The 24365-nt window shown below is 40.6% G+C and overlaps 1 protein-coding gene across 3 annotated transcripts in view; it reads right to left on the reverse strand.

The window, feature by feature from the left end:
• The window catches only part of SEMA6A (sema domain, transmembrane domain (TM), and cytoplasmic domain, (semaphorin) 6A), a 125246-nt gene that overhangs the window by 7493 nt on the left and 93388 nt on the right, over positions 1-24365 (reverse strand). For 2 of the 3 annotated variants that reach the window (XM_012659550.1, XM_012659551.1), the window contains 2 exons: positions 21863-21883; positions 15994-16158 (listed from right to left, as the gene is read on the reverse strand). In XM_012659550.1, the coding sequence (XP_012515004.1) occupies positions 15994-16158; positions 21863-21883 (186 nt within the window). Of the gene's footprint in view, positions 1-15993; positions 16159-21670; positions 21722-21862; positions 21884-24365 lie in introns of all 3 variants that reach the window. The other variant, XM_012659549.1, reaches the window with a different exon arrangement.

Here is a 24365-nt window from a genome sequence, read left to right on the forward strand (position 1 = left end):
CGGGGAGAGGGGAGACCTGTGCTTCCAGCTCCAAACCTTGTGCTGCTAAAGAGGTGAGATGAGATGTTGAAGCAACATAGGGAATATATATTTTTATTTCAGGGTTGCCTATAGGTCCTGAATTTTGAAATAATTAAAACAACACAAGTGGGAAATGTTGAGCAAAACACCAATTATAGTTAGATGCCCAGTGGAGTAATAATCCTACAATCAGCCCCTTGAGGGCAGGTACCTTATTTTATTTGCCTTTATGATCCTTGCCATCCCCAGGGGTCTTAGCTGGGTAACTGTATAAATGATTGTTGAATGAATGGGTCTTCAATACATTGTAGAGACGTTTTTAGATGAACTTCTAAACTTGCTGGGTCATCCCTGGAGTGACCATCAACTTGCTTTTGAAGTCACAGAAATAAATTATATCTCCCGTCACATAAAGACTTTTAATAGTAGCATCCATCAAAGAAAGGAAATGAAATCTATAAAGGTGCTCAGTATTTGTTCGAAAAATAAGTGAAACTATTTCAAAAATGAAAAGAAATTGGTTCTGGGATAACTCCAAATGAGCCGACGAAGGTAAATGGGTTATCTGCAAAAACTGAGTGCTCTGGTGGAATCGAATAATTAGAAACAAATGCATCTCTGTAAAGGGCAAAGGGCTGCAGGCTGGAGCCCAGATGAGCATCCACTGCTTCAGATGCTGTGTGGAAGCCCCAGGCAAGTGGAAGGGCCTTTGTAAGGTGGTATATTCCCCTCCCCAGGAGTCCCCTCACTGCAGGAGGAACAATCAGAGTTGGCTTCTCTACCCTAAGGTTTTAAAAGGCCTTCCTCTACCAACTCCTGGGTCTTCCGCTCTCACCAAATAAAAACGGGGCATTAGTAATGCGAACAGTATCTGAAAAAATCCTTTGCATTGATTCATTAACCACCAGTTACTTCTCACTAGTCATGAGGTGCTAAATGGTTATTCTTTCCACTTTCCTATTGCAGGAAGCAAGGCACACAATGGCTTTGAGATTTCTCTGAAATCATGCCTTAAATTGGCAGAACTGAGAAGGAATAGAGTCTCTACTGTTTTTTTTTCCCCTGAGGTGCCAGAGTTTTCAGATGCTGAAGGGAGGCCTCAAACAGGCAGCCTGAAGCTTTTTGGGGGCCAAAGCAATGAAAAGATTATGAAAGACACCCCCCACCCCCGCAACATGTGATTCAAAATAAAAGCAACCGTAAACTGTAAAAAACAGAGGAAGCTCAACAGAGTTCTGACTTTTCCTATGATGACCATGTTAATACATTTTGAAATATCAAACACCAAGTTCATTATTTAAAAATATGGTTTCTAGTAGCCCTGCTCACGAGTACTAGTCTGCACAGGGAGCCCAGCACCAGGCTCTGGGACAATTTGCTTTAGAAACGATGCTTTCCCCTAACAGGGTTGGACTGTGATTCTCTTAGTGTCTTTATTATCACTCTCCTGGTATAACAAGTTTTTGGCTCCATGCATCTTTGTGGCTGCCTTCAGCAAACATGAGTGAGCACACTAAAGCACTGTGCTAGGTGTTGAGGGCACAAGGGTGCATGAGGCATAAAGCAGCAGGGGAGAGACAGGTGCTTGCACACAATTTCATCTGAAGTGCGGATGTGTCATGAGATACATCACTTCTGCTTCAACAGTGGGCAAAAGCTTCACATAGGAGATGGCATTCGAGTTAGGCCTTCAGGATGCGTAAGATTGCAGCTGCAGTGGGGAGAGGAATGAGCACCAAGGCTTGGAGGGAAGGAAAGTGAAGTCTTTATTCAGTAACGGCCAACGGCAAACGGTCTAATTCTTTTCTAGTCTCTGGGCTATAGGCATGAGCTACCCTGCTGCACTTTCACTTGCTTCTGGGCTGTCATACGGGCTGTTCCCTCTATGTGGAATATCCTTGCCCACTTTCCCACTCATCAGATCCTATCTTTAGGTCTCAGTTGAAATAGGGAAGCTTTCCACAAGTCCTCAGACCAGGTGAGCTCCTCCTTTCTCAAGTGTCTCCAGAGCTCTTGGCTTCCTCTATTCTAAAATCATCACTGGGATGATTCTTACTTCTGTCTGTTTTTCTCACCTAGACCACGCTAGAAGGGAGAAATTCAGCACTGAATCCCCAGGCATAAAGGTGCTAAGTGTATATCTATTAAATCAATAGTAAATGAACACAGGAATGAATGAGTAAAGGAAAAGTAAGGGTTAGAGCTAGAAACACCGTTTGGAAGCAGGCTGTGAACAGCCTTGAATGACTGAAAAAGATGTTCAGAAGACCTGTCAGTTTCGGAAGGAAAGTTCTTGGTTAATTTATCTGTAATTTCAAGGGTCTTCTTGCCTGAGAAAGCTGACTTTCAGCTTGCTCTGCTCCACGTTGAATCCAATACTGAAAATCTACGGATTTCAAAGAGTCAATATCTTTGCATCAAAAGCACAGCTGGTCTACCTGCATCTATTATTACTGTTTTTAAAATTAAAACTCTCAGTCTTCAAGCATACTTATCTCCCAGGCCTTACACATATAGCTAGGAGATGTTATCTATCCTATCAAAGTATGAAAATATGAAGCAAAACAGGCAAACACAGATACATAAACTCAACTGCAGCTGTTAAGCTAAATACCCAGGAAGAGCCCTGCCCACCCCTACCCTAATTATCGCTGGGAGTGTGTAAGACCCAGGCAGCCGCCAGCTCCAAATGGTTAAGCGTGCACTTTCCCCTCTCACCCCACTCACTGGACTGCCTGTTTCTGAGCTGCTGTGATATGATGGATGTGTCTGTCTCCATAGCGAAGTGATTAATAGGCATCTGTGTAAAGTGGACAGAGTGACCACAAAGACAACAAAGCCTCTCTGTGTCTTTTAAAGAAACGTGCAAAGGCAAAAAGGAGGATGGATATTTCCTCCATCACTGAGCCAGAGAGAGTTCACGTTGGGTCTGGGAGGTAAGAAAGATGGCAACACACCAAGAAAGGCCCCAGAGCAGGATCCCCTAAAAATAGACTCTTGATTCTGCTTTATAGTAAGATAAGCTTGCAATTTCCTTGAAATCCTTCTAACAACTTGAGTGAATGAAATCTAACAACCCAATTTTTCTTGTTTGAACATCTTATTGCAACAAAATGCCAGCCGGGCTCATGGTCCTGCAAGGCAACATGAATGAATGAACCAATCACGGGCCAGGCATCACTGCCGCTGACCGCACAGCGCCCGCCATAATCCTTATTAAGAAGAGAAGAAAACAAATAAGGGACAAACCCTAACTGGAGACAATTTATCCTCAGAGCCACGCCCCAGCCAATTGAGATGACCACACGGAACGCGAAATGGGAACTCTCTGTGGTTATCTCAGCAGGAAGCAGCCTTCTTCTCGTCTTGCGGCATAATGGGAACCAGATGGCTTAGGAATAAACCAACACGCCAGCAGCCATGGAAATGGGCTCAGAGTCTATAACTCAAACTTTCCTTTTCCTTTAATTTTTTTTTCCTGGCAGGCTGAAGATTAGATGCTGGGAGGGCCATGGTTTTTAAGATGTATAAAGTTAAGACTGACCATGCCAAAGTAGAGGCAGCTTCTTGGCCTGGCTGTTTAATATCCTCAGTTCGGAAGCTATTTTAAAACTCTCGCATATTGAAATCATGCTTGCTGTGGTTGACTGAAGGTGAACCCACTTCCAGTTCTATCACCTTTGAAGCCATGTGTTTTTTTGTTGGGATGTCATCATAGGAACAAAAGGGAGAATGAACATGAAACTCAGTTTCATTTTTTTTTAGAGAAGAAACATCTTCATTTTTCCCTCTGTGCCAGTGTGAGTGCTCAGTTCACTGTTCTTCCCCTGCTCTGCTGCTTTAGACTTGGCATTGCCAATGGGAGGGCTACACCCGAGCCTGGATTGATGTCTAGACTGAGAGTCAAGATAAGATAACTTTTAAAAGCCAGGCCCTGGAATGTTGGTCTGTGGTTTCACGTGTTAGAACTCTTACCGTGCCTGTAAAGGTAACGATTATTTTAGATCGGTAAAGATTTAACAGAATTTGCAAGGTGTATTTTCCTACCATTTGAGGTTTTCTTTCTAAATAATTCTGGAAACCCAACATGTAAGTGATTTCTGAAACCAGACAAAGCATTTCCATTTTCCACTTTCTGGTCCCATCTTCTTCCTTTGCTCCCTCACAAGGAATCAAAGCTACAGAATGGGGAAATGGATCTCCTTATAAAATTGTGAAATTTGGGTGATCCTTTGTTTGGATTATTTGGGGTGCTTTGATTTTTCTCTACAAAGTGAAGATAAAACAAATATGAGGAAACAGGTCTGTTTTAATACTCATAAAATTGCCAACTTAAACTTGCTAGAAATATCGTTCTTGGGATCTGGGTTGCAGATGAGGCTGGATGTTATCAGTTAAGAGCATAAACTTTGAGGTCATAAAGACCTGGGTTTCAGTCTGGGTTCTACAAATGTATTAATAACTAGCCATGTGACTTTGGGCATGTTACTCAATCTCTCTAAGCCCCAGTACTGTCATCTATAAGATGAGCATTGTTGGAAGGATTAAACAGGTTAAATAAACGAACGTATGTATTAATAAAATAGTTGGCATTGTACAGGACACATGTTAATGCTCAATTAATAATGTTAAGAGCAGTGCTTCTAGAATTTCTGACAAGTTCCCTGCCTTGTACGGGGTCCAAGATAGTCTTGTTTTTTTTTTTTATTATTATTATTATTATTGTTTTTTGAGACAGAGTCTCATTCTGTTGCCCGGGCTAGAGTGCCGTGGCGTCAGCCTAGCTCACAGCAACCAAACTCCTGGGCTGAAGCAATCCTTCTGCCTCAGCCTCCCAAGTAGCTGGAACTACAGGCATGCGCCACCGTGCCCGGCTAATTTTTTTCTATTTTTTAGTAGAGACAGGGTCTCGCTCTTGCTCAAGCTGGTCTCGAACTCCTGACCTTGAGCGATCCACCCGCCTCGGCCTCCCAGAGTGCTAGGATTACAGGCGTCAGCCACCGCGCCCGGCCGATAGTCTGTTTTTAAGGCAACGTTTTGGTAGGGTACAATTGTGTTAGCTAAGAGAAGAAAAATAAGGATTAAAAAATACAAGAAAATCTTGGCTAGCGAGCTTAAATGAGATAGCCCATCGGCAATTGGAAAGTGTCCTAAATCAGTGCTACTCAGCATCGGCATCAGCTGGACCTTGTTAGAAACACAAATCCTCAGGTCCCACCCTGAACTTCTGCATCAGAATCTCTGGGTTGGGCCCAGAAACTTGTGTTTTAACAAGGCCTCCAGATCATTCTTATGTTCTCTAAAACTTGAGAAGCACTGTCCTAAATGACATGAATGATATTCCAGAGAACTCATCTAGGTGGTTAGCTTTAAAGTCCAACCTCAGACACCACTGAGGCAAGGTACTACCAGACTTTCAAAATGATCTATAATAATAAATAATTGTACAAAGTCTTCCTTGATGTTCAAAGTATGCTCTCTTTAGCAGGTCCTTAATAGGTCTCATGTGTAATTTCTTCACTGCAGTTACCATACTCTGACAAAGAATACAAAATGATATTATTTTATTTTATTGGAAAGACAATCAAATCCCTAACACTTTCCCTTGGTACCTGATAGCAGTGTGAAATACAGCCTAAAATATCATGCTACTATTCTGGAACAGAATCAACCCAATGTGCTAGCACCAAGCCTGCTGGAAAAATGCTTGTGGTCTCTTTATTTTCCCTGGCATGAACACATGGAGGATAATTTTTGATGCTACCCATCTCTGTGACAGTGACCATCAGGTAGTGGTTGGTACTAGAGAGCACGGATATGTCCTAGATGGGGTCAGCCCAGTCATGATTGGGTCCCAAGGGCAGAAGAAGTAGAATGTTCAGTGCAGCCCCCCATTGGATAGAGTAGCTTCCTTTAAAGGCCTGCATCTAATATCACCTTGAAATCAACTCCTTAAACTCAACTCACAGCCATCAAGCAACATTTGAGAATGGTTCAGGGGATGCCAAAATCTTTTTCTCCTACCTTTGCATGACTAGACAAGAGAAAAGAAACTTAGGAAGGCTCTTTTCCTTTATATTCCTGGATTGAAAGGAGGGACCTGAGCTCGTGTTTCATTGGCCAAATTAAGGTCCTGCTTTATAATAATAAAAATGCCTAGCACAACAGTGCACTCAACAGAGCTCTGCACTTACAGATCTGCTGAGTTGAACTGAATCTGCAAATCCATAGAATTACATAAGACATTTTAAGTTACATTAAATTTCTGCTGTGTGCTTTTAAATCATGGAGCGCAAGACCCATCAGCACTTAGGGTATATTTATTACCTTAACAAATACCAGATGATTGTGTCCAGTGTTATCTATTATTTATGAATAACAAGAGGCTGTAAGACTAGAAATGACATGCTTTAATATGTCCAAAAGGTTAGGCATAATGCAGTTTGCTGCCCTATAAATTTCTTGACACCATTTTCCCTCCTAATAAAGCATTGTCAGTGGTTGACTATACTGAACTTCCATTATTTCTATATAGGTCATAATGACTGCCTCTGACTTCAGTGAAGAAAATGTAATTGCAGATATATATGTTTGAAAAGGAATGCATCCCTTTAAAAAATACGAAATTTAAAAATAATTGGAGTGGAAAAATTTTTATTACCCCATTAAAAATGAATCTCTTTACAAAGATAGTTCCCAGGCTATAGACTTACAAGTGCTTAAGAAATATTAATTAAAGATGACAAACCTTCACAGTGCCTGTAATTGGCTTTTTGACACTGATTAAGATCCCGTCTACTGTGCACCCAGTGTATTTGAATATATCCAACTACATTTCACTAGTTTACTTCAGCGCCTTTCCACGATTTCAGGTGCTAAGAGATTTACATATGATGAGGTTCATGAGGTTCCTGTCAGTCCTCAGAGCAGCCCATACGCTTTGCAGGAGTTTATCTCTTACTTGCACAGCTCGAATCTCTCCCTGGGGCCAGCAAGTGGATGCGGCAGCTTTCCCTTCCCCCCCTCTCTATGGCAATGGCATGCATTACGCATTCTGGGAAAGCCCTGCAGCCTTTGAGGCCATTCTCATGGCTAATGTCAAGAAAGGAGAAGCTATCTCCAGGAAATTACCTGGTTTCCATTGTTTTGCTCTCTGTAGACTAGTTTGTCTATGGAGCAGTGAGGTTTGCAAAGAAAAACTTCTAACAAACTTTTTTTAACTTCATGAAAAAAAGGCTATCAGGAAAAAATCAGAGACAAAGCAGATATAATTTTCCCACTATTGCACATGATCCAAAGTACAAATCGACTCTTCACAATGTTATTGTTAGGACAAAACAAAATCTAGACGAACACAGTGCAGTTGAACCAATTAAAGAGCAAATTTTTAACTACTCCAGATGTTCTGCTAATAAGATCGCGCCTAACCTAGTCCCTGTAGTCCTTGAAAGTTCCATTAAGCTGTCAGAAAACTTTGTCATTGTGTGTGTTTTTGTACAAAAGATGGGAGAGAATGGGAAAAAAAAGAGACTGAAAGAAAAGGGTGGGGGGTGAAGTGTCACGTCAAGGATGATGTGGCTTGAAAAAGTGGCTACAGATTAAAGGTAAGAAGCACCTCCAGAAGGTGAATTGATTTTTTTTAATACTCTAAGGTTTAAGTTGCTGTTTTAAAAGCAAAAGTTCAAGTCTCTATAATCATAATTTAGGTCCTTCATTTTTTGAGAAGACAGATGTTAGGTGAAAGAAAAAAGAGGTTTAGTGGGTATCTCTAGAAGACAAAATTCAAATATTGGTGTGCAAATTCAGACAGGCAGGGAGATGAAACAGCTTTCTACATGGCTGACATTTAACTTTTTTTTCCTTCTACCCTTTCCACAATAATCTCATCAAAACCTCAGATAAATTCAGCAAGTTGTCAAGAGGATACAAAATTAATTAGATCAAATCTACATCTATGCCTGCGCTGCTGAAAGCACAATGACAGCCTTCCGCACGGGCCGCTCGGTCCCCGCCCCGCCTCCCCGCGTGCACGCACGGAAACGTCCACATCCTCCGTCTGCGAGCCCAGCGCCTGACCTGCTGGCGCTTCATCTTCCTCAGTCCCTCAGAGAAAAGTCGGAGACCACAAATGGATTCCTTTTCTGGTAGGTGACAAAGCGATACTAGCGTAGTAAAAATAAACAGCGGCATCCTGGATCATAGTATTTCTGTCTCCTACCCGGCTTGATTTCAAAGTCTGTCCCGGATGCAAAGTCTGTCATATGCCACGCACCCCCGTGTTTTAACTAAAGTGACGGAGAAGCCCCAAGTTTGGAGCTCGGCTTGCCTGGGGCTTTTCCCAGGATCGAGGTCTCGGTTTGGCAAGGAGCACCGTCCAGGACAATGCCAGCGACGTGTAGTGACAGACGCTTTAGATCCAAAGCTGATGCAAAAATCCATTTCCCAAATATTTTGTGTCTATGGAACTAATAATCTAGTATGATAAAATGATCAACTTTAGACATCTGTCATCTATCAATCCCTCCAGACCACCGCTTCAACCGCGATGCCCATCCTGGCCCTGCTTGCGGTTGCCCCACTCCTTGCCTCATTCTCGTCACGCTCTGTACTTCCACGGCTTGGAGTCTCGGTCACGCAAGCTTGGAATGTCCTTCTTCCCCTTTCTGCCCCCTGAAATCCAACTTTTCCTTCAAGACTTCGCAAGGCCTTTTCCTAACCGCCCCCCTGACCCCCTGGATTAGGGGGTCCCTCCCTTTATGCTCCCTCAACGCTCCACCCATCCCTCTTTCCTTGACTTCTCTTGCTCTCAGACTTCACTCTGCCCTGCCGGTTACACAGGAGATCATCTGTGCATATCTCCCGCCAGACCGGGAGCTGCCTGAGAGCCCGGCTTACGCTCAATTCAAACCAGTATCTGCTGTAACACTCGGCACAGGGTTTACACAGCACATGCTTGCGGAGTGGCTGTTGAACACATGAAGGAAGAAACGAAGGAAAGCCTGCTGCTTTGCCTTTCTCTGAGACTGGAGGTATTGTTATCATTATTAAACTATTATTTTCTAGTACTTTCTGGATTCCAGTTCTTCCCCACGAAAGCCATGAAAATGAGAAATTAAAAAAAAAAGAAAGAAAGAAAAGGGCAACTATATAAGAAGGAAAAAATATATATATATGTACTTAACATAACAGTTGATAAAAACTTCAGCTTAAATAAAATTAAAAAGAACCAATAGTTTTAATCATGCTCCTAGTCGATTTCTGAGCCTTCCTCACTTAAAAGTGGCATTTGGAAGCCTGCTTTCAGTGACAATCTTTTCAATTACTCCGTTCCACATTACAAACACATATATAACTTTCAGTGATCATTCTCTGAAATTAAGTATGATTATAAGAATATTTCTCACAGAATAAGATTTTTACTTAACTTCCTCTAATATGAGTTATTCTAGATTTCCAAGAGTTAAAGGGCAAAGGTAATCTAGAGACTAGATCTTATATACTCACTAATAAGTTATTGGCAACCTCTTCAATTGGGTTGCCGGGTAGCAAAAACTATACAGGACTCCCAGAACTTCAGATAAGTAATAGGTTTCAGTTAAAAATATGTCCTGTGCAATATTTGGGATATACTTACACAGTAAAAATTATTCACTTTTATCTCAATATTTCAACTATTAGTCAGTTTTATCTGAAATTCAAATTTAACTGGGAATCCTATATTTTGCCTAGCAACTCTACTCTTCCATCCCAAACAATGTGCGTCTAATGACTTCCACAAACATTTTTCAGGTCCACTCTAAACTTTTGGAGATTAAAATAGTTTGACAGAGAGTAATAAAAATGATACTAAATCTTTATGGGGCAGGTATAGCACAATTTACAAATACATAAAGTACTAATGGACTAAATTTTAAGGACTGCATTTAATTTTACATAATCAACAACAGCAGCTTATATACCGCATCTCATGAAGTTTGAAGGATGGCTTTCCTCTAAACCTCGAAAAACAGAAATAAATGAAGATTTCTACCTGGTTCAGTTAACTTTCGACTGTTAAATGGCAGTGAGAGGTCCCTCTCCCGCCACTAGCAGTCTGCTCCACGAGACAGAACCCCTTTCTCCAAAGTTTCCTTCAAGACTACCTCGCTCTACTATGACATTTAAAAATGATGATGATACCTGCAGGTTTTACTAACAAAAACAATGCGAATTAGTATGAGCTTGTTTTTTAAAAAATGAAGCTCAGTCTATTAAAAAAAAAAATCCCGACTTTGCCAACATTCCCACAAAAATTTTAAATATGAATCCTGTACCAAACACCCCTCATTCTCCTTGTCTTCTCTGTCAAGTGATATATTACTGCTATAATATTGGCTCTGAAGAGGAGGACTAAAGAAAAGGGGCCGGGAAACTGTTTCAGAGCGCCACGTCCTTGATGTGCTCAGCCAAGTTGTCTTCAGTTCTAATATGTTTTCCTAGAGTCTGCTGTGCGTGGTTCCGTCTGTTCACAAAGACAGTGGTGGTCATAAAGGTTTTTTGGTGTGCTTTCATGTCTACGTGCTCCATCTGTCTGGTGGTTTGATATTTCTTGGACAGGAACTATGTCTATCTCTAATATAGCCTATAACTCCTTATTGGCATCCAAATTATGCTACAGAACCAGTGATAAATTCTGCTTGAGACACCTCAGAAATTTTTTTTTTTATGATAATGTTACCAAAGAAATGGCAGAGAAAATTTGTCCCAAGTTTAGAAGTCAGGAAAAAAGAAGAGGCCTATTTTTCTTCCTTTATTACTGTCATCAGGAATAATTTTCTTTGTCCATAAAATCCCTTACACATGACTTGATGGAAGTCAAAAAATTACCTTCCACATGGGGAGAACTGGGATGCTTTAAAATCCCAAATCTGTTAGACATTAAGCAGTTGGAGAGTGTTAAAATGCAAGAGTAAAGCAGGGGTGGGATCTATTATTAGCCACACTCACCTAACATGGGATTTCTCAGTCTGTTAATGAAGAAAGCCTGGCTGTGCGGGTGTGGGACTCAGTATAAGTAAAGTTTGAACGGGAGAAAGGGGGAAAAAGATCAGGCCAGGAGAACATTCTGTAGCGTGAGTCCTTACAGACATCAGACAAATAGATGAGAAGTGAAAATGCCAAAGGTAAACTTTCCCTGGGCTGCAATTTGGGTTATAACCAACTGCAGTCCACACTAGGGTGCTCACTGCTGGCGTGGAGAAAAATCTTGCCAGATGCTTAACAAGCCTAGAGTGGCTAATTCCTTTTTAGTCTAAATCCATTTTACTTTAAATTCCTACTTAACCAAACTTCCCATGCCCAATCACGAAGCTCAGTAGTTGGAAAAGAAATCAGAAGAGAGCTAGATCATATAATTGCAACACTCAAGAGTGATTCACTTGGTTTTACAGTGTCCAGCCAACAGAGGGTACAGCAGGTATTGAATCTTGTCTTCCAGGTGCAAGAAGCAAAGTTCTTGGTAATGCTTTAATCCTTCTTATACTTCTTCAATTGCTCCAGGCCAGAGTTACCCAAACTTTAGTCATTCAACTACTAATACTACAATTTTAGTAATATCAATGAGTATCACTCACAATATTATTTACTTAGTATTTTAATATCCCCAATACCTCCTGCATTATTTTTTACTTACTATATTATTTAAATTACCTTAAAATGTATTTCAAATGGGAACTTCATGCTGTTATCATAAATAGAAAAAAGCATCACTTTTCATAGATAGAAGGTAACCAGAAAAATAAAATTAACTCAAAGCAAAACAATGTTCATTCCAGCTAGATCCAGCTACAAGGCAAACCCCAGTCTAAAGCCTGTTCTCTCTTTGGCAAAAAGGGATAGAGTAGCAAGTTTAGGGAGTTGTTAGTGACAAAGTACCAAACTGAGACTTTTCCCTTGACATAATCAAAAAGACTGAAAGAGCAATAAAAAGGGCATAAATTTCCACCACATGACTCAATATTCTTGAAGGCCACAATGTCCCTGATTCAACCTAAATCATCCAGGTAAAGTACGACTCAGCCCACTTGGAGACAATACGGCTAGAGGCTGCCGTGCATTTAAGGAATAAATGATTGACTGTAACGAGGATTACTGATAAACTCTGTGATTCATAAAATTTCACTCGGGATTGTTATGCGGCGCAGACAATACTTATCCTCCTTTATAGACCTTATGAATCTCACTGGAATGTTATTTCCCAAACTAAAAATTGCTTACACAAATAACTTTTATATTGATTAAAATATATTCAACATTTACTATACATTTTAGTTTAAATTATTCATTTAATTTCTAATTTAAATTCTGTTTCTACATCTGTAATGAGCAGATTTTTCTCGACTACATGTAATAATGTCATAATATCTCACTTTAAAGATTTCCCAACAGATATAAGCATACTACAGTTCTGGCTTTTCCAATCAAATGGGAACATCTCTCTATGTATTTATTATTTCATCTATTCTCTGAGAGCTCATAAGAACTCTATAAAATAAAGTCTGAAGTCAGAGATTTTTCTTCTGTTCAGGATTTATTCTTGTGTCCTAATGGCAGTGGTCAGTGTTTACATTTTATATTTGTGCTACACAGCTCTCTGAGCAGCTCTGTACATTCATCTTACAGTCTTCTTGGAAATCAGCTTTTAAAGTATTATTACTTTGGGTAAGAGGCGTAAGAGTGGCTATTTTGTTCTCGGTATTGTTTAACCTAAAAAAGCAAGCTCTTATTTCTCTGCTGTGGGAAGGGGTGGTGGGGAATAAGCCAGATCTAAAAATAAACTTGATTTTTTCTTATTTATATGTAACTGGAGTCCCTTTGTAACTATCCATTACCCCCTCAATAGTTATAAGATGAATAAATAATATGTATTTTTGAATGTGGCGAAACCAAGAAAGAAGTAGTCAGGGCTGCATCTCATTTATCAACTTGGCGATTCAAGGGCTGGCTCTAGAGGCTCCAGACATCTAGGGACCCAGAGATAAAACAGAGCAGTTGGCTGTGTTTTCACGAATGAATCTAGGGCTTGAAAGATACCAGGCAATTTTAAAGAAAAGCAGCAAGGACAAGAGACATTAGACAAGGCCAGCAGGGTAATGAAGGGCAAGGCCAGTTACTGAGAGAGAAAATTACTTCATTTTCTATGATAATGCTTCCGCGTATTTCGCAGGTCTCTTCTCACGCTTTGTTAGTGTGACTGTGTATACACACAGCATCAGAACGCTACTCACGGTGTAGAAGGAAAGAGCCTTGGAACATTCCACAGAGGGGCAGAGGGCTGGGGTCTGTTATTTTGAAAGGGGGAGGCTGAGAACAATGGCAGCAGAAGGGGGTTAGACTGCAAGGTGAGGAACGGTGTTTTGACAGAATGTGAGGGACGCACAGGATTAAATCAAGACGAAAGACAAAGCAAGGAAAAGAAAGAAACAGGCAGCAAACATACTCTGGAAATGTGGAATTGTTTGGAGGGTGAAGTGGACAAAGAACAGGACCAGTGCGCTGGCGGTCAGCATAGGGTAGAGCTGTGGGTTTGTTTTGATCACTGGCCTTTTTTTCAGGGGCCGAAATAAAAAGGGCATCGGACACTTGACTCCTCCTCAGCTAGCTGGTCAGCGGACACATTTTCCGCTTAGCGGGGAAATGGGAGGTACTTTAGAAACAATTCCAGAGTATATTTAGCTCCTAAAGCTGGGGCACACAAATGTCACATTCCCATGAGACAATCAACCCAGTAAAAAGAGCAAAAGAGCACCCATCCATAGGCCCTCGGAAAGCCCATGACAGTCTTGCATCCCGGAGATGCTGCACACACGGATGTGACATCATTAAGGCACCAACGTCAGGGAATGGAGAGAAGCGAGGGCATCACAGATCGGTTCAAGTTAAAGGACGTCAGAATGAGCCAGAAAAAGAACAAGACTTTTCCAACGGAATAACGCCATCACCAAGTCATAGCACACAGTGCTTGGCGAAACGGAACAAAAGCTTAAAACAAATCATGAACATTAAACAGAAAAATAATTCGGAGCAAAATGGAAATTAAAATCATAAAAACTATGATAAAAGAAACATTAAGCTACATCTTTTTAAAAAAAATTTCCGCACAACAACTCATTGGCATTGCCCCATCAAACACATAACCAATTGTCAGAAATCAAACTCGAATTTGACAGGACAAGGCAAGGAGTTAATAGCACGAGAACAGTGATCATGTTAAACACCCATGCAATCACCTCTGCCACCATTGTTTGACAATATGTAGACTGCTTCCAGCTTTGTCAATATTCATAATAAGCCCCAAGAGAGCGAACAATGCCGAATTTTAGAATCATCTGTCAAAGTGTTAATTGGACTCTTTGAGAAGCTCCATTCCTTGGGGGAGTGAACTATTGGAGAAAATTCACACTACCCCTCTCTCAGTGAAGTGAAGAGAAAATTACTGCAACCAACAGCTAGATATTCAGTTGGCATATTTGAATGCTTTACTGGAAAGGCTGTTTGTTTTTTTTAGAAAATCGCAGTGGGCAAAAACAAAGTGATTTCTACTAAGTTGTCTCTTCTTGAGAACACAGCCAAGACTAACATATCTGAGGTCTGGAGCCACACATAACAAATAATGGCACATGCTAGGGCTCGTGGGCAGCCGAGACAGCTTCCCCCCTATCTGGTGCTTTCTCGATAGTAAGAGCAGGGATCCCTCGGACTGAAAGAGGCTGATGAGACAATGCTCACTAATTTTATTTTTTTTAAAGATTTTGGGCAGGGTGTATTAACAAGAAGAAATCTACAGAAGAATAATAAAATCAGTGAAGGGGACATGTTCAAGAACAAGATCAAAGGGGCTACATCTTTACATTTCGCCTTGGCAAGCAGAGCAGCAGAATGCATGGCACTCTGAGGAGACGGCAAGCAAAAAAGAGGATGCAAATTTAGCACACGCGTCTGCCCAGAAAACATTCCATAACAGTAAAGACGGAAACATGTATGCAGAACGCTCTGGGGGAGGGCTCGCTAGACACCGTCTTCCAAGGGTCGCGGTGGCAGCTCTGCCCTCGAAACGCCAATCCCCGCTTGGATGAAACTCTTGAAAACATATAGAAGTAAACAATTCTGAATGGGGGGAAACAGCTCAGCAACATAACTGGGCTTTTCAGTCTCTGATTTACAAGACTGTTTTTTGGACAAGTAAAGGCCTCTTTGGTTGCAGCTGCAACTAAAGTAGGATGTGTTACCAGAAGCAGCAAATGGCGAGAAAAGAGATGACATTTCCTGTCTGTAGTTAAGCAAAGAAAGCAAAGGAGAATTTAGGACAGTTCACAGTAGAGTCCCTTTCATTTCATGTGGCTTCCTTTCCGTTTTAAATGCATAGCAATTCTGCTTGATTAAATAACATATTTTTGTTTTAGCTGTTGTCCTCTAAGGGCAGTTACAGTACATCTGAGGACCATGGCTCTATTCAAATTCAGCACCATGCGAAAGTGAGAGATGCTACCAGCCAGAAAAGACTTTGCCTTGCTATTTCTCAATTCACTGATTAACAGGGCCTTTACTTCAATTGCATTCCCTTGCCAAAGCCTGAATTGCATTCCCTCACATTATGGTGGGAAAAGAAGGTCCAAGAAATCACAGAATGAGACTAAGAAGAGTTTAAAGGGATCCCAGGAGCCAGCGTCCGCTTTGGCCAAGCCACACCTCTTTTGGGTAGAGGAAGCTCAGAGGATGTGTTATTTGTTTTGTGTGGTTTCTCCTTGATCAGGGAGTAATTTGGGATAAAGCTTCGAACAGAGGGTTGGGTTGCAGTCTTTTTTGAGCAGCTTTCAATCATCGAGCATTGGAAGTTCCTTAAATGCCGCTAGGATTCAGCTGGAAGCAGTTACACAGTCCTCCCCGCTTTTCCCTCCCTCTCCCCCAGAGGAAGAGGCATTTCCAAGGCCTTACCCTTCTTGTCTTGGTGATTATGGGAAGACACTGCCCCCAAAGGGTCTGTGCTGTCAGGTGAATCGAGCAGATGCTTCCAGTCCAGCATTCCTCCCCTAGACTCATACCCCTCTTGAGCCGCCGAATCTGACGCGGTGGTGCTGGGCAAGAGGGAACTGGAGTGCCCTGTTTTCATCACAAATATAGTTAGGGAAAACATCACCAGAGAGACCCACATTCCCTTTGCTCAGAGGCCAGGAGGTGGGATGCCCAAGCTGGCTGTAAGACTGAGAGGAGATCACTCTAGAAATGGCAAGGCTTAGTGGTGGTGGTGGTGGGGTGAGGCGTGCTCAGCAAAAGGCTCCTTGAACTTGCAGTGAGAGGATGAGGGGCCAGATCCTGTCTCTGCCACTTTGCTGCGTGGTCCCTGGGGAATCACTTAACCTCTACCTGTGCACACAATGGGGGTAATGACAGACAACTCCCAGTGTTGGGAGGATAAAAGCACAGTGATCTAGTACAGTGTCTGACACATAGCAGGTGCTCAAGAAACACTAGTGTTCTTCTTTGATATGCCCGTGGCAGCACTAAAGACAGAAAGCGTCCCCTCCAGGGATCCCACTTGTGACAAATCTGAGGCAAATTTTTGGTAGTGGATGAATCTTGCCACCTTGCAAACAAGTCAGTTGCCCTGAGCTCTTGCCATGGAGGTACTACGATGTGTCGAACCCAGCTTCACGGGCATTCCTCTTTCTGGGAGTGGTTATTGCTTTCAAAAGGGACCGATTTCCACTGACTTTTCATTGGAACGGAGGTCTCAACTGCTACATGTTATTATGGCTGTGCCTTTTGTGTCTTATTCCAATAAAATTAGTTTCGGTTTTTGAGGCCTTACTGACTAAAATGATTCAAATTAGAAAAGGATAGATTTTTGAGATCCACACTAGCTACCATAGGATAAGGCCAGAAAAATGGCGAGGTTGAGAGTTAGGGCAGAAATGCTAGATGTTTCCTGTGAATTCATTCGTAAGCTCTCCCTCCACCATTCCACAAGGTTAAATACAGATTGTATCAGGTGCTTTGATCTAAGCTGTCACAATGATTTAAAGAAGCACTACTACCTGTTCTCTCTAGTAGAAATAAAATACAACCTTTCTGTGATTTTCGAGTGACATCTTTGGCTTATTAAACCATCTTACCTGTAGCAACCTCTTGAACAATTTTAAAAAAAACATCAGGGCAACTACTGTGCATGTGTAATTGGTGCCTTTGGTAGAAAGTAGGACAAGCTCACAGGAACTCTAGCCTCAGGGTGTGATCACCATGTAAGTGATAAAGAAAATACTGGCCACTAGAAAGAGAGACTATAATGATAAATACACTGTATTCTTCTTTTTTTACAATTATTGTTGGGAGTTGAATTCCCCCCAGAAGACTTTAATATTGCAAATTACAGGTAAAAAAAATGTGTATGTGTATATATATTAATATATATAAAATGACTATTTATCTTCTTACAATTTTGCTTAGCATAAAAAAAGTAAGCAAAGTGGCTCATCTAAGCTATAGTGATTTCCATAGAACCCCCACACTGAAATGCCACATGCAGCTTTGGTAACATTTAAGAGGTCCCTTTCTGTATGGAACTTGTTTGGCTCCCACACTGTTTCAAACATCCGCTTTGTTGCAAATAGTCTGCCTCATATCCAACTGCTAAAAGCATGCTCATTTAAAATTCAAGGAATGCTTGATTCTAGATTTTTTGTTTTTACATTTCTGGGTTTCACATTTCATCTCATAATACAGATAAGAGAACAGGGGCAGGAAAATCAGCCCGAGAAATGGAAATACAGCATTTCTTTTATTTCCTTTCTGCTTAACACTGAGATTTAAAACATAACCTCTGTTTTCCACTCCTGAATTCATGATTGCTCTAATAAAATATGTGGTCAGCCTAAGAGAAAATTTAGCACCCAACATAAGCAAACAATTAGAAATAGCTTTGTAGGAAGTTAGAAAGAGAGGAAGAATAAAAAATACTTCCTCTTCAAGTAGCAAGATTTCTTTTACCTGAATTGATATGCATTTTGAGCACTTTCAATTTAACTGTATTCAAGGGGCAATTTTATGGTAATGCCATAAGTATGGTTTAGGGGGAACATTTCTTAATACGGTAATCTAGGGGAAATAGATGCCTAAGGGACACATTCTCTGTAGAAAGATTTCCTGGCCCATATGCTGCAAATACATGGAAAACTCATTGGTAATGGAAAGCTATGGCTATGCGAGGAAATTAATGTGGACCAGATGGTAGTTAGGTAGGAAAATATTTTACACAAATGTGAGAAATCAGCCTCTTCTTCCTATCGCTGAAGTGTTAGTCTAATACCCACCACATCTCAATTTTCTATTCGTAAATCTAGAGAAACCATGCATCTTATTTACTCGAAAGAAAAAAATGAGCAGCATGAGGTTTGTAATCTTTTAAACTTATGCTTGAGGATAGGGAACACGTGCCAGTGGTGAATTAAACAGTCAGAGAAAGCACTACCTGATTCTCAAAAATTTTAGAACCACCACGTAAAAGCACCATTAAGCAGCAGTCCTCAGTTTGAAATCAAAGATGTGTTATTATTACCTCTCCAGGCTTAAAAAAAAAAGGTTACAAGGAAACCACTTATATTATTTCATATAATCTCATTTTAGAGGCTATATTATTTTAATGTATTCCCTAAACACTTTGCAACCAAAATAGTGCTACAAATATAGGCAATCATTTGTGGATATGGTATTACAGGTCGATAGATTTGGAACCTATAATATTGCCTTGTCAGTCCAATAAGAAAGGTCACATTTTAATCAATGGAGTTTACTATATTACTTTTTTTTTTTGAGACAGAGTCTGGCTCTGTTGCCCTGGCTAGAGTGCCATGGCATCAGCCTAGCTCACAGCAACCTCAAACTCCTGGGCTCAAGCCATCCTCCTGCCTCAGCCTCCCGAGTAGCTGGGACTACAAGGCATGCGCAACCATGCCCGGCTAATTTTTTCTATATATATTTTTTTAGTTGTCCAGATAATTTCTTTCTATTTTTAGTAGAGACGGGGTCTCGCTCTTGCTCAGGCTGGTCTTGAACTCCTGAGCTCAAACAATCCGCCCGCTTCGGCCTCCCAGAGTGCTAGGATTACAGGCGTGAGCCACCGCGCCCGGTCTTACTATATTACTTTTATAAAATACAAAGAAATGGATATATTTTAAAAGTTAACTTCAATGCATCAAATCGTTTCTCTATATCTACAAGTCATTATGATTCCAGAGGTTAGAGCCCCTTCAGACTACTCTAACCTGTTTACAATGATTGTAAGCCAATTAGACACAAAACAAAGACAATAAATCAATACGAGAAAGGAAGACTGAAGGAAAATAATCAGGGCCCAATTCACTAAAAGGGGTTCTTGCACATGTAACTCATGTTGCACAGAGCTTTTGCCAAGTGGAAAGTTTGCATGGTTTGTGGAAATGATCCCTTTTCCTGAACTGGACAAGTTCTGGTTTTGTGATTCTGCACAGAGTGCAGGACATGCAAAGCACACAGCTAGAAACAGTGTGGGTGCACTTTGGACTCTGGGGTTGGCTTCCATGTCTATATTCGTTGCTATTCAAGAATAGCAATTTGGTTCTTCTTCGGATGCTACAAACACAGCACCTAGTCCAGTGCCTGGGACATAGTAGACACTCAACAAGTATTTGCTGAATGAATGAGTTAATTCTATTCTGGGTTTATTAATTCCCAAACCAGCAGCCCTTGCAATAGTTTGTGGGGAAAAAACGTCTCCTATCTTTTTGTAGGTACCGTCTGGACCAGCCCTCATTTTGATGGTCACTTAATCGTCTAACCATTTCACATCGAATAGATTTAGTCTGCAATAGATCATTAGCTGAAAGGGAAATTCCAACCCTTCTCAGTGGTTTCTTTATCACAGAGCTGAGAACAAGAGGGCATCATCCTTTAAAGTGTTAATATGGAAGAATTAATAAGTACCTCCCCTTTTGTAAAGGGAATAAGAGAGATCCATAGCTTGGAGAGTGATTTTTGTTCATAAAAGCATCCCATGGTTTAATTATTCTATCAAATTACCTAGGAGTTAAAATTGGTCTTAGTATGATTGATGAATGCTGGGGAGGTTGCTGGCTCAATTAGTTTCAAGATCTGAGTTTCTCAATATCTGATAAAGATTATCCAATTATAGAAAATGATTGCAAAGTATGATATTGGAAAAGAGCAGATGCTAAGTGGGTTTTCTTTCTGAAGGCAGGCTAAGCGAGATGACATTTGCCTCCTGAGCAATTTTCCTTCCAGTCTTTGCTACACTTTTGAAGCATAGTAAAATCTGGTGTTCAATATTCTGGTTTGAATCATAGATGAGAGAACATTAAAAGTGGATGAATTCTGTTGGCCCATCTACTCTACCGTGCCTCGCTTTGGGGTGTGGAGGGGCAGTCAGGAGAAACCAGGCACTGCTTTCCATATCTGCACAGCTCCAGTTTATAAGACAGTTTTTAAGACTTTCAAAGAGGCTTTTTGTTTATGCTAATTAGACACAGGGAGTGAGAGTTTACCTGGAGGTACTAAGCACATTTGTTCCCATCATGAACTATTTCTTTGCATTACAAATCCGCATGGTTTTATTTCCCTTCCTCTTCGTTTTGTTTCTTTTCCTTTTTCCTTTGCTTTCCCCCCTCCTATATTACCTGCCTCTATATGTAAAGACTATCCTGGAACTGTTACTTTGTTAAATATCTTAAACACGCAAACTATAAAATGGCTTTGTGTCAATGAAACCTCCAGCTCCCAATATAATGCAATATAATGCAGGGGCTTAAATTTGCCATCACACAGATATTTTTCACATTTTATTCAAAAAAACACAAACATAATTTACCCTAATAAATATTTGAAGGTACTTTGAGAAATGTAAATGGAACGGCTACATTTCTCATATAAAGAATTCAGAATATTCTGTTCAGAATATTCTGTTTATGGGCTTGGTAGCTTTGTTTAGTACAGTGCTTGTGTATTTCATACCAAGAACAATGGGGATAAATCCTGTTTGCACATCATTACCACTGCATCACTCTTCCTTGTATACGTTCTGAAGAAATCTCACTGAAAACATGTCTGAATATTCATACTCTTTGTGAGCTTAAAATTTCAATGGCCAATATCATACTATTTGGAAACTTTTGGTTAATAAGAAGCTGATGGCCTGCACCCTGTACAGATTTTCCCCTGCAGAGGGTACTGTCTAGAGATCCAACATTTTGGAGGATGGTACCCTGTATCAGCTGAAGAGCTATAGTCTGTTAGTTATAAGCACCATTCTTTTATCTTGGATATACTTATGTCCAAAAGCAATTTCTTCTCCCTCAAGAGCTCATTAAATGTATTCACTGAATTCTCTAAGGTCGGCATATTTCATGTTATGTGGTGGATTAAAAATTTAGGACTCAGTCTCCCACGTCAATTCTCTCACATAGGCAGAAGTGATCTCTGAAACATACTAAAATTATAAATAATTTTAGTGAATTGGGGCCCTGAAGTAACAAAGAATCTGGTCCATGATGTTTAGTAAATGAAAACTATAAGCTACCACAGGATGAATGACTTAAAGAATTAAAAAAAAAATCCATAAACTGACCATACACTGTGTTGTAAGACATTTCATAATCTGGTAGAGGAGTTGAAATGTCTATAAAAAAATAATGAGGATAAAAAATTAATTAAAAAAGAAACCTAAGGTTTGAAAATACTCAAGAGGATTAATCATGAAATAGGATTTCTCAGACAGGTTTCCACCAATATTAAATTATGAGAGTAATATCTTCCTTACCATTCAGTGCCACAAAGGAATCTGAAAGACAAAAGGGAGGCGAAAGTTACTTAATGTTTTGCTCTCTGCTTAGTGTGACTTACATAAAAAGCGGGAATGAGCTAAGGCAGAACTATGCCAACACATGTGATCCTCAATACTAAGTAAGTGCTTTTTAATTCCTGCTTGTAATGTGAGATGCTCTACGCTGGGTCCGATTTCACACCTCCATGCCTCTTCTGCCAAGTGAGTCTCCGCCCGGTCACTGCCTTTGCCAGGAGGCAGAGAAAAAGCAAGAGTTAGCAGAAGGATGGTAACTGTGATTCTACGTGATTTCGAGAGTTCGAGCCCCACTTTATCCGGAGGGACATGCCTGTGGATAAAGTAAGTGGTATCTGGATCACGATTACAAAAAAAGCACTTTTCTTTATATTCTGTCTCATTTCATCCTCACAACCCTGCTGTGAGGTACTGTCTAGTATCACAATGTTCTGAACTCATCAGGGGTTTTAGTTTGGAAATAAAAACAAGAACAAAGACCAAATTCATACACCTGTTAGGCAATATATCTAGGTGTGTGTGTCTGGGTCAGATCACTGGCTTATTCAGCTGCTCATGAAGGCTCTAACACTGGCTTTTTGTGATTTCCTCAATTCTCCTCAAATCCTGTTAAAGAGTTATCATTCCTCAATTACCGAAATCCTCTCTGAATACCTATGTGTGAGTAGGTGTGTTTAATAGAAGTAGTTCATGCTCCAGCAGGGGTAGGGGCGAGGAGAAGCCATAGGTAAGGCAGGCAGGCAGAGGGGTAGCACCCGAGGCGCCTCGGCAGGAGTGGGGTTAAAGGTTGGGGGCACGCTAGGAAACACGAAGGCTGGTCTAGGGCCTTGACTGCTGAGATTGCCCTGGAAATAAAGAGTAAGTCACTGGCTGGGGCCCTGAGATCTCCCCCTGTGCTAGCTACAGAGGCTTCCCTAGGTCCCTCTGCCTGAGATCACAGATATGGGTGCAAGCCTATTGGGACAGTGGACGCTTTATAGAGGCAATAACAAGCATCTTCACTTTTTTCATAAATTTCCCTATTCCATCCAAATCTGTATTTTTCTACAGATGTCCATACCACCAGATCATAGAAACATGATGAAAATGATTCACTGAAGTCAGCTAATTAAGCGCGCGCGCGCGCGCGCGCACACACACACACACACACACACACACACACAGACACACAGACACACACCCTAAAACCTGTTTCCCTGAAAATGAAGCTGTAGGCATCCAGGTGATGAAGGCCCACTGATTAAACGTTAAATTGTTTCACCGATGGAGATGAATGCGCACGCGCGCGCGCACACACACACACACACACACACACACACGCGCGCGCGCGCGCGCACGTAACACAGATCTCTTGGTGACGATGCCGTCTCCTATGCTTATTTCTTAACTCCTTAATTTTGCATGTAAAGACATAATAAGAATTTTTTTGCCAACATATACTATTTGTAAGTGAAAAAAATACGGCACAGAATTTGGAGATAAGGCTGCCTATAGTCCTCTTTATTTGACTATATCTAATCTCTAAAAAAGATACAGTAGACGGCTGAATGACACTGTAGAGTTTGAAATTTCAGTATTCATAGCTGAAAGATTTAGAGTTACACCCATGATTTTCATTATAGAATCAAATATCAGAAGTAATACAGTTTCATTCCCGTAGGAGCTATTACTTGGTGCCATTGTGAATGCAAGCTTCTTAACATTCACCATATGTATCATTTAAAATAACACAAACTAAACATATTTTCTGAGAGTATGGTATTATGTCTTAAATTAGCATTAATACAGAATTTTTCAGGGGAATATTGATATTAACCAGGTCACAGGACAACAGGGCAGAATTTTGACCAGGATCCTTTATATAAGGTTCTAACTAAGATGTTATCGTTTAATAACATTTGAAATGAACTCTGAGATTTGCATAGTAAATCAATTGCTACAAAAAAGCTATTTTGAATCGCCTTGTACTTATGGTTATTTCTGAAATTTTTTCTATCACAAGTGGTAACAGACATAATTCTAATTGAAAAAAATAATTACTTTTGTTAGTGGATGTGTTCAAGAAGAATAAAACAGTCCCACTCAATTAAAAAGCTAAAGTACAATGATCGGTCTTTTTATTATTTGGCTAAAAATGACAGTGTAATAGCACATTTTCAAAAACAACAAAACTGTCATTTTATAATGGAAATGCTGATATAACTTACTGCTTTGCTATAATTGATATTCTCTAGAGTGAATTTGCTCCCCAGCATTAGAATAATGAAATAGGTGCCAGCATTTGTAGTGACAACATTGACAACACTGGCTTTAGAACACACTGCTTGCTTTATTTGATATTTAGAAGATGATTTCTGCTCTTTATGCATGCTTTCGTGTCAGCCGCACTCGGTGCCACATGTGGGGTGATGTTTCTAGGCCATTTGATGAAAGCATCTTTGCCCGAAGATAAAAATGGATAAAA

This window comes from Propithecus coquereli, unplaced genomic scaffold (assembly GCF_000956105.1).
Source record: "Propithecus coquereli isolate 6110/MARCELLA unplaced genomic scaffold, Pcoq_1.0 Scaffold62, whole genome shotgun sequence".
NCBI classification, from domain to species: Eukaryota; Metazoa; Chordata; class Mammalia; order Primates; family Indriidae; genus Propithecus; species Propithecus coquereli.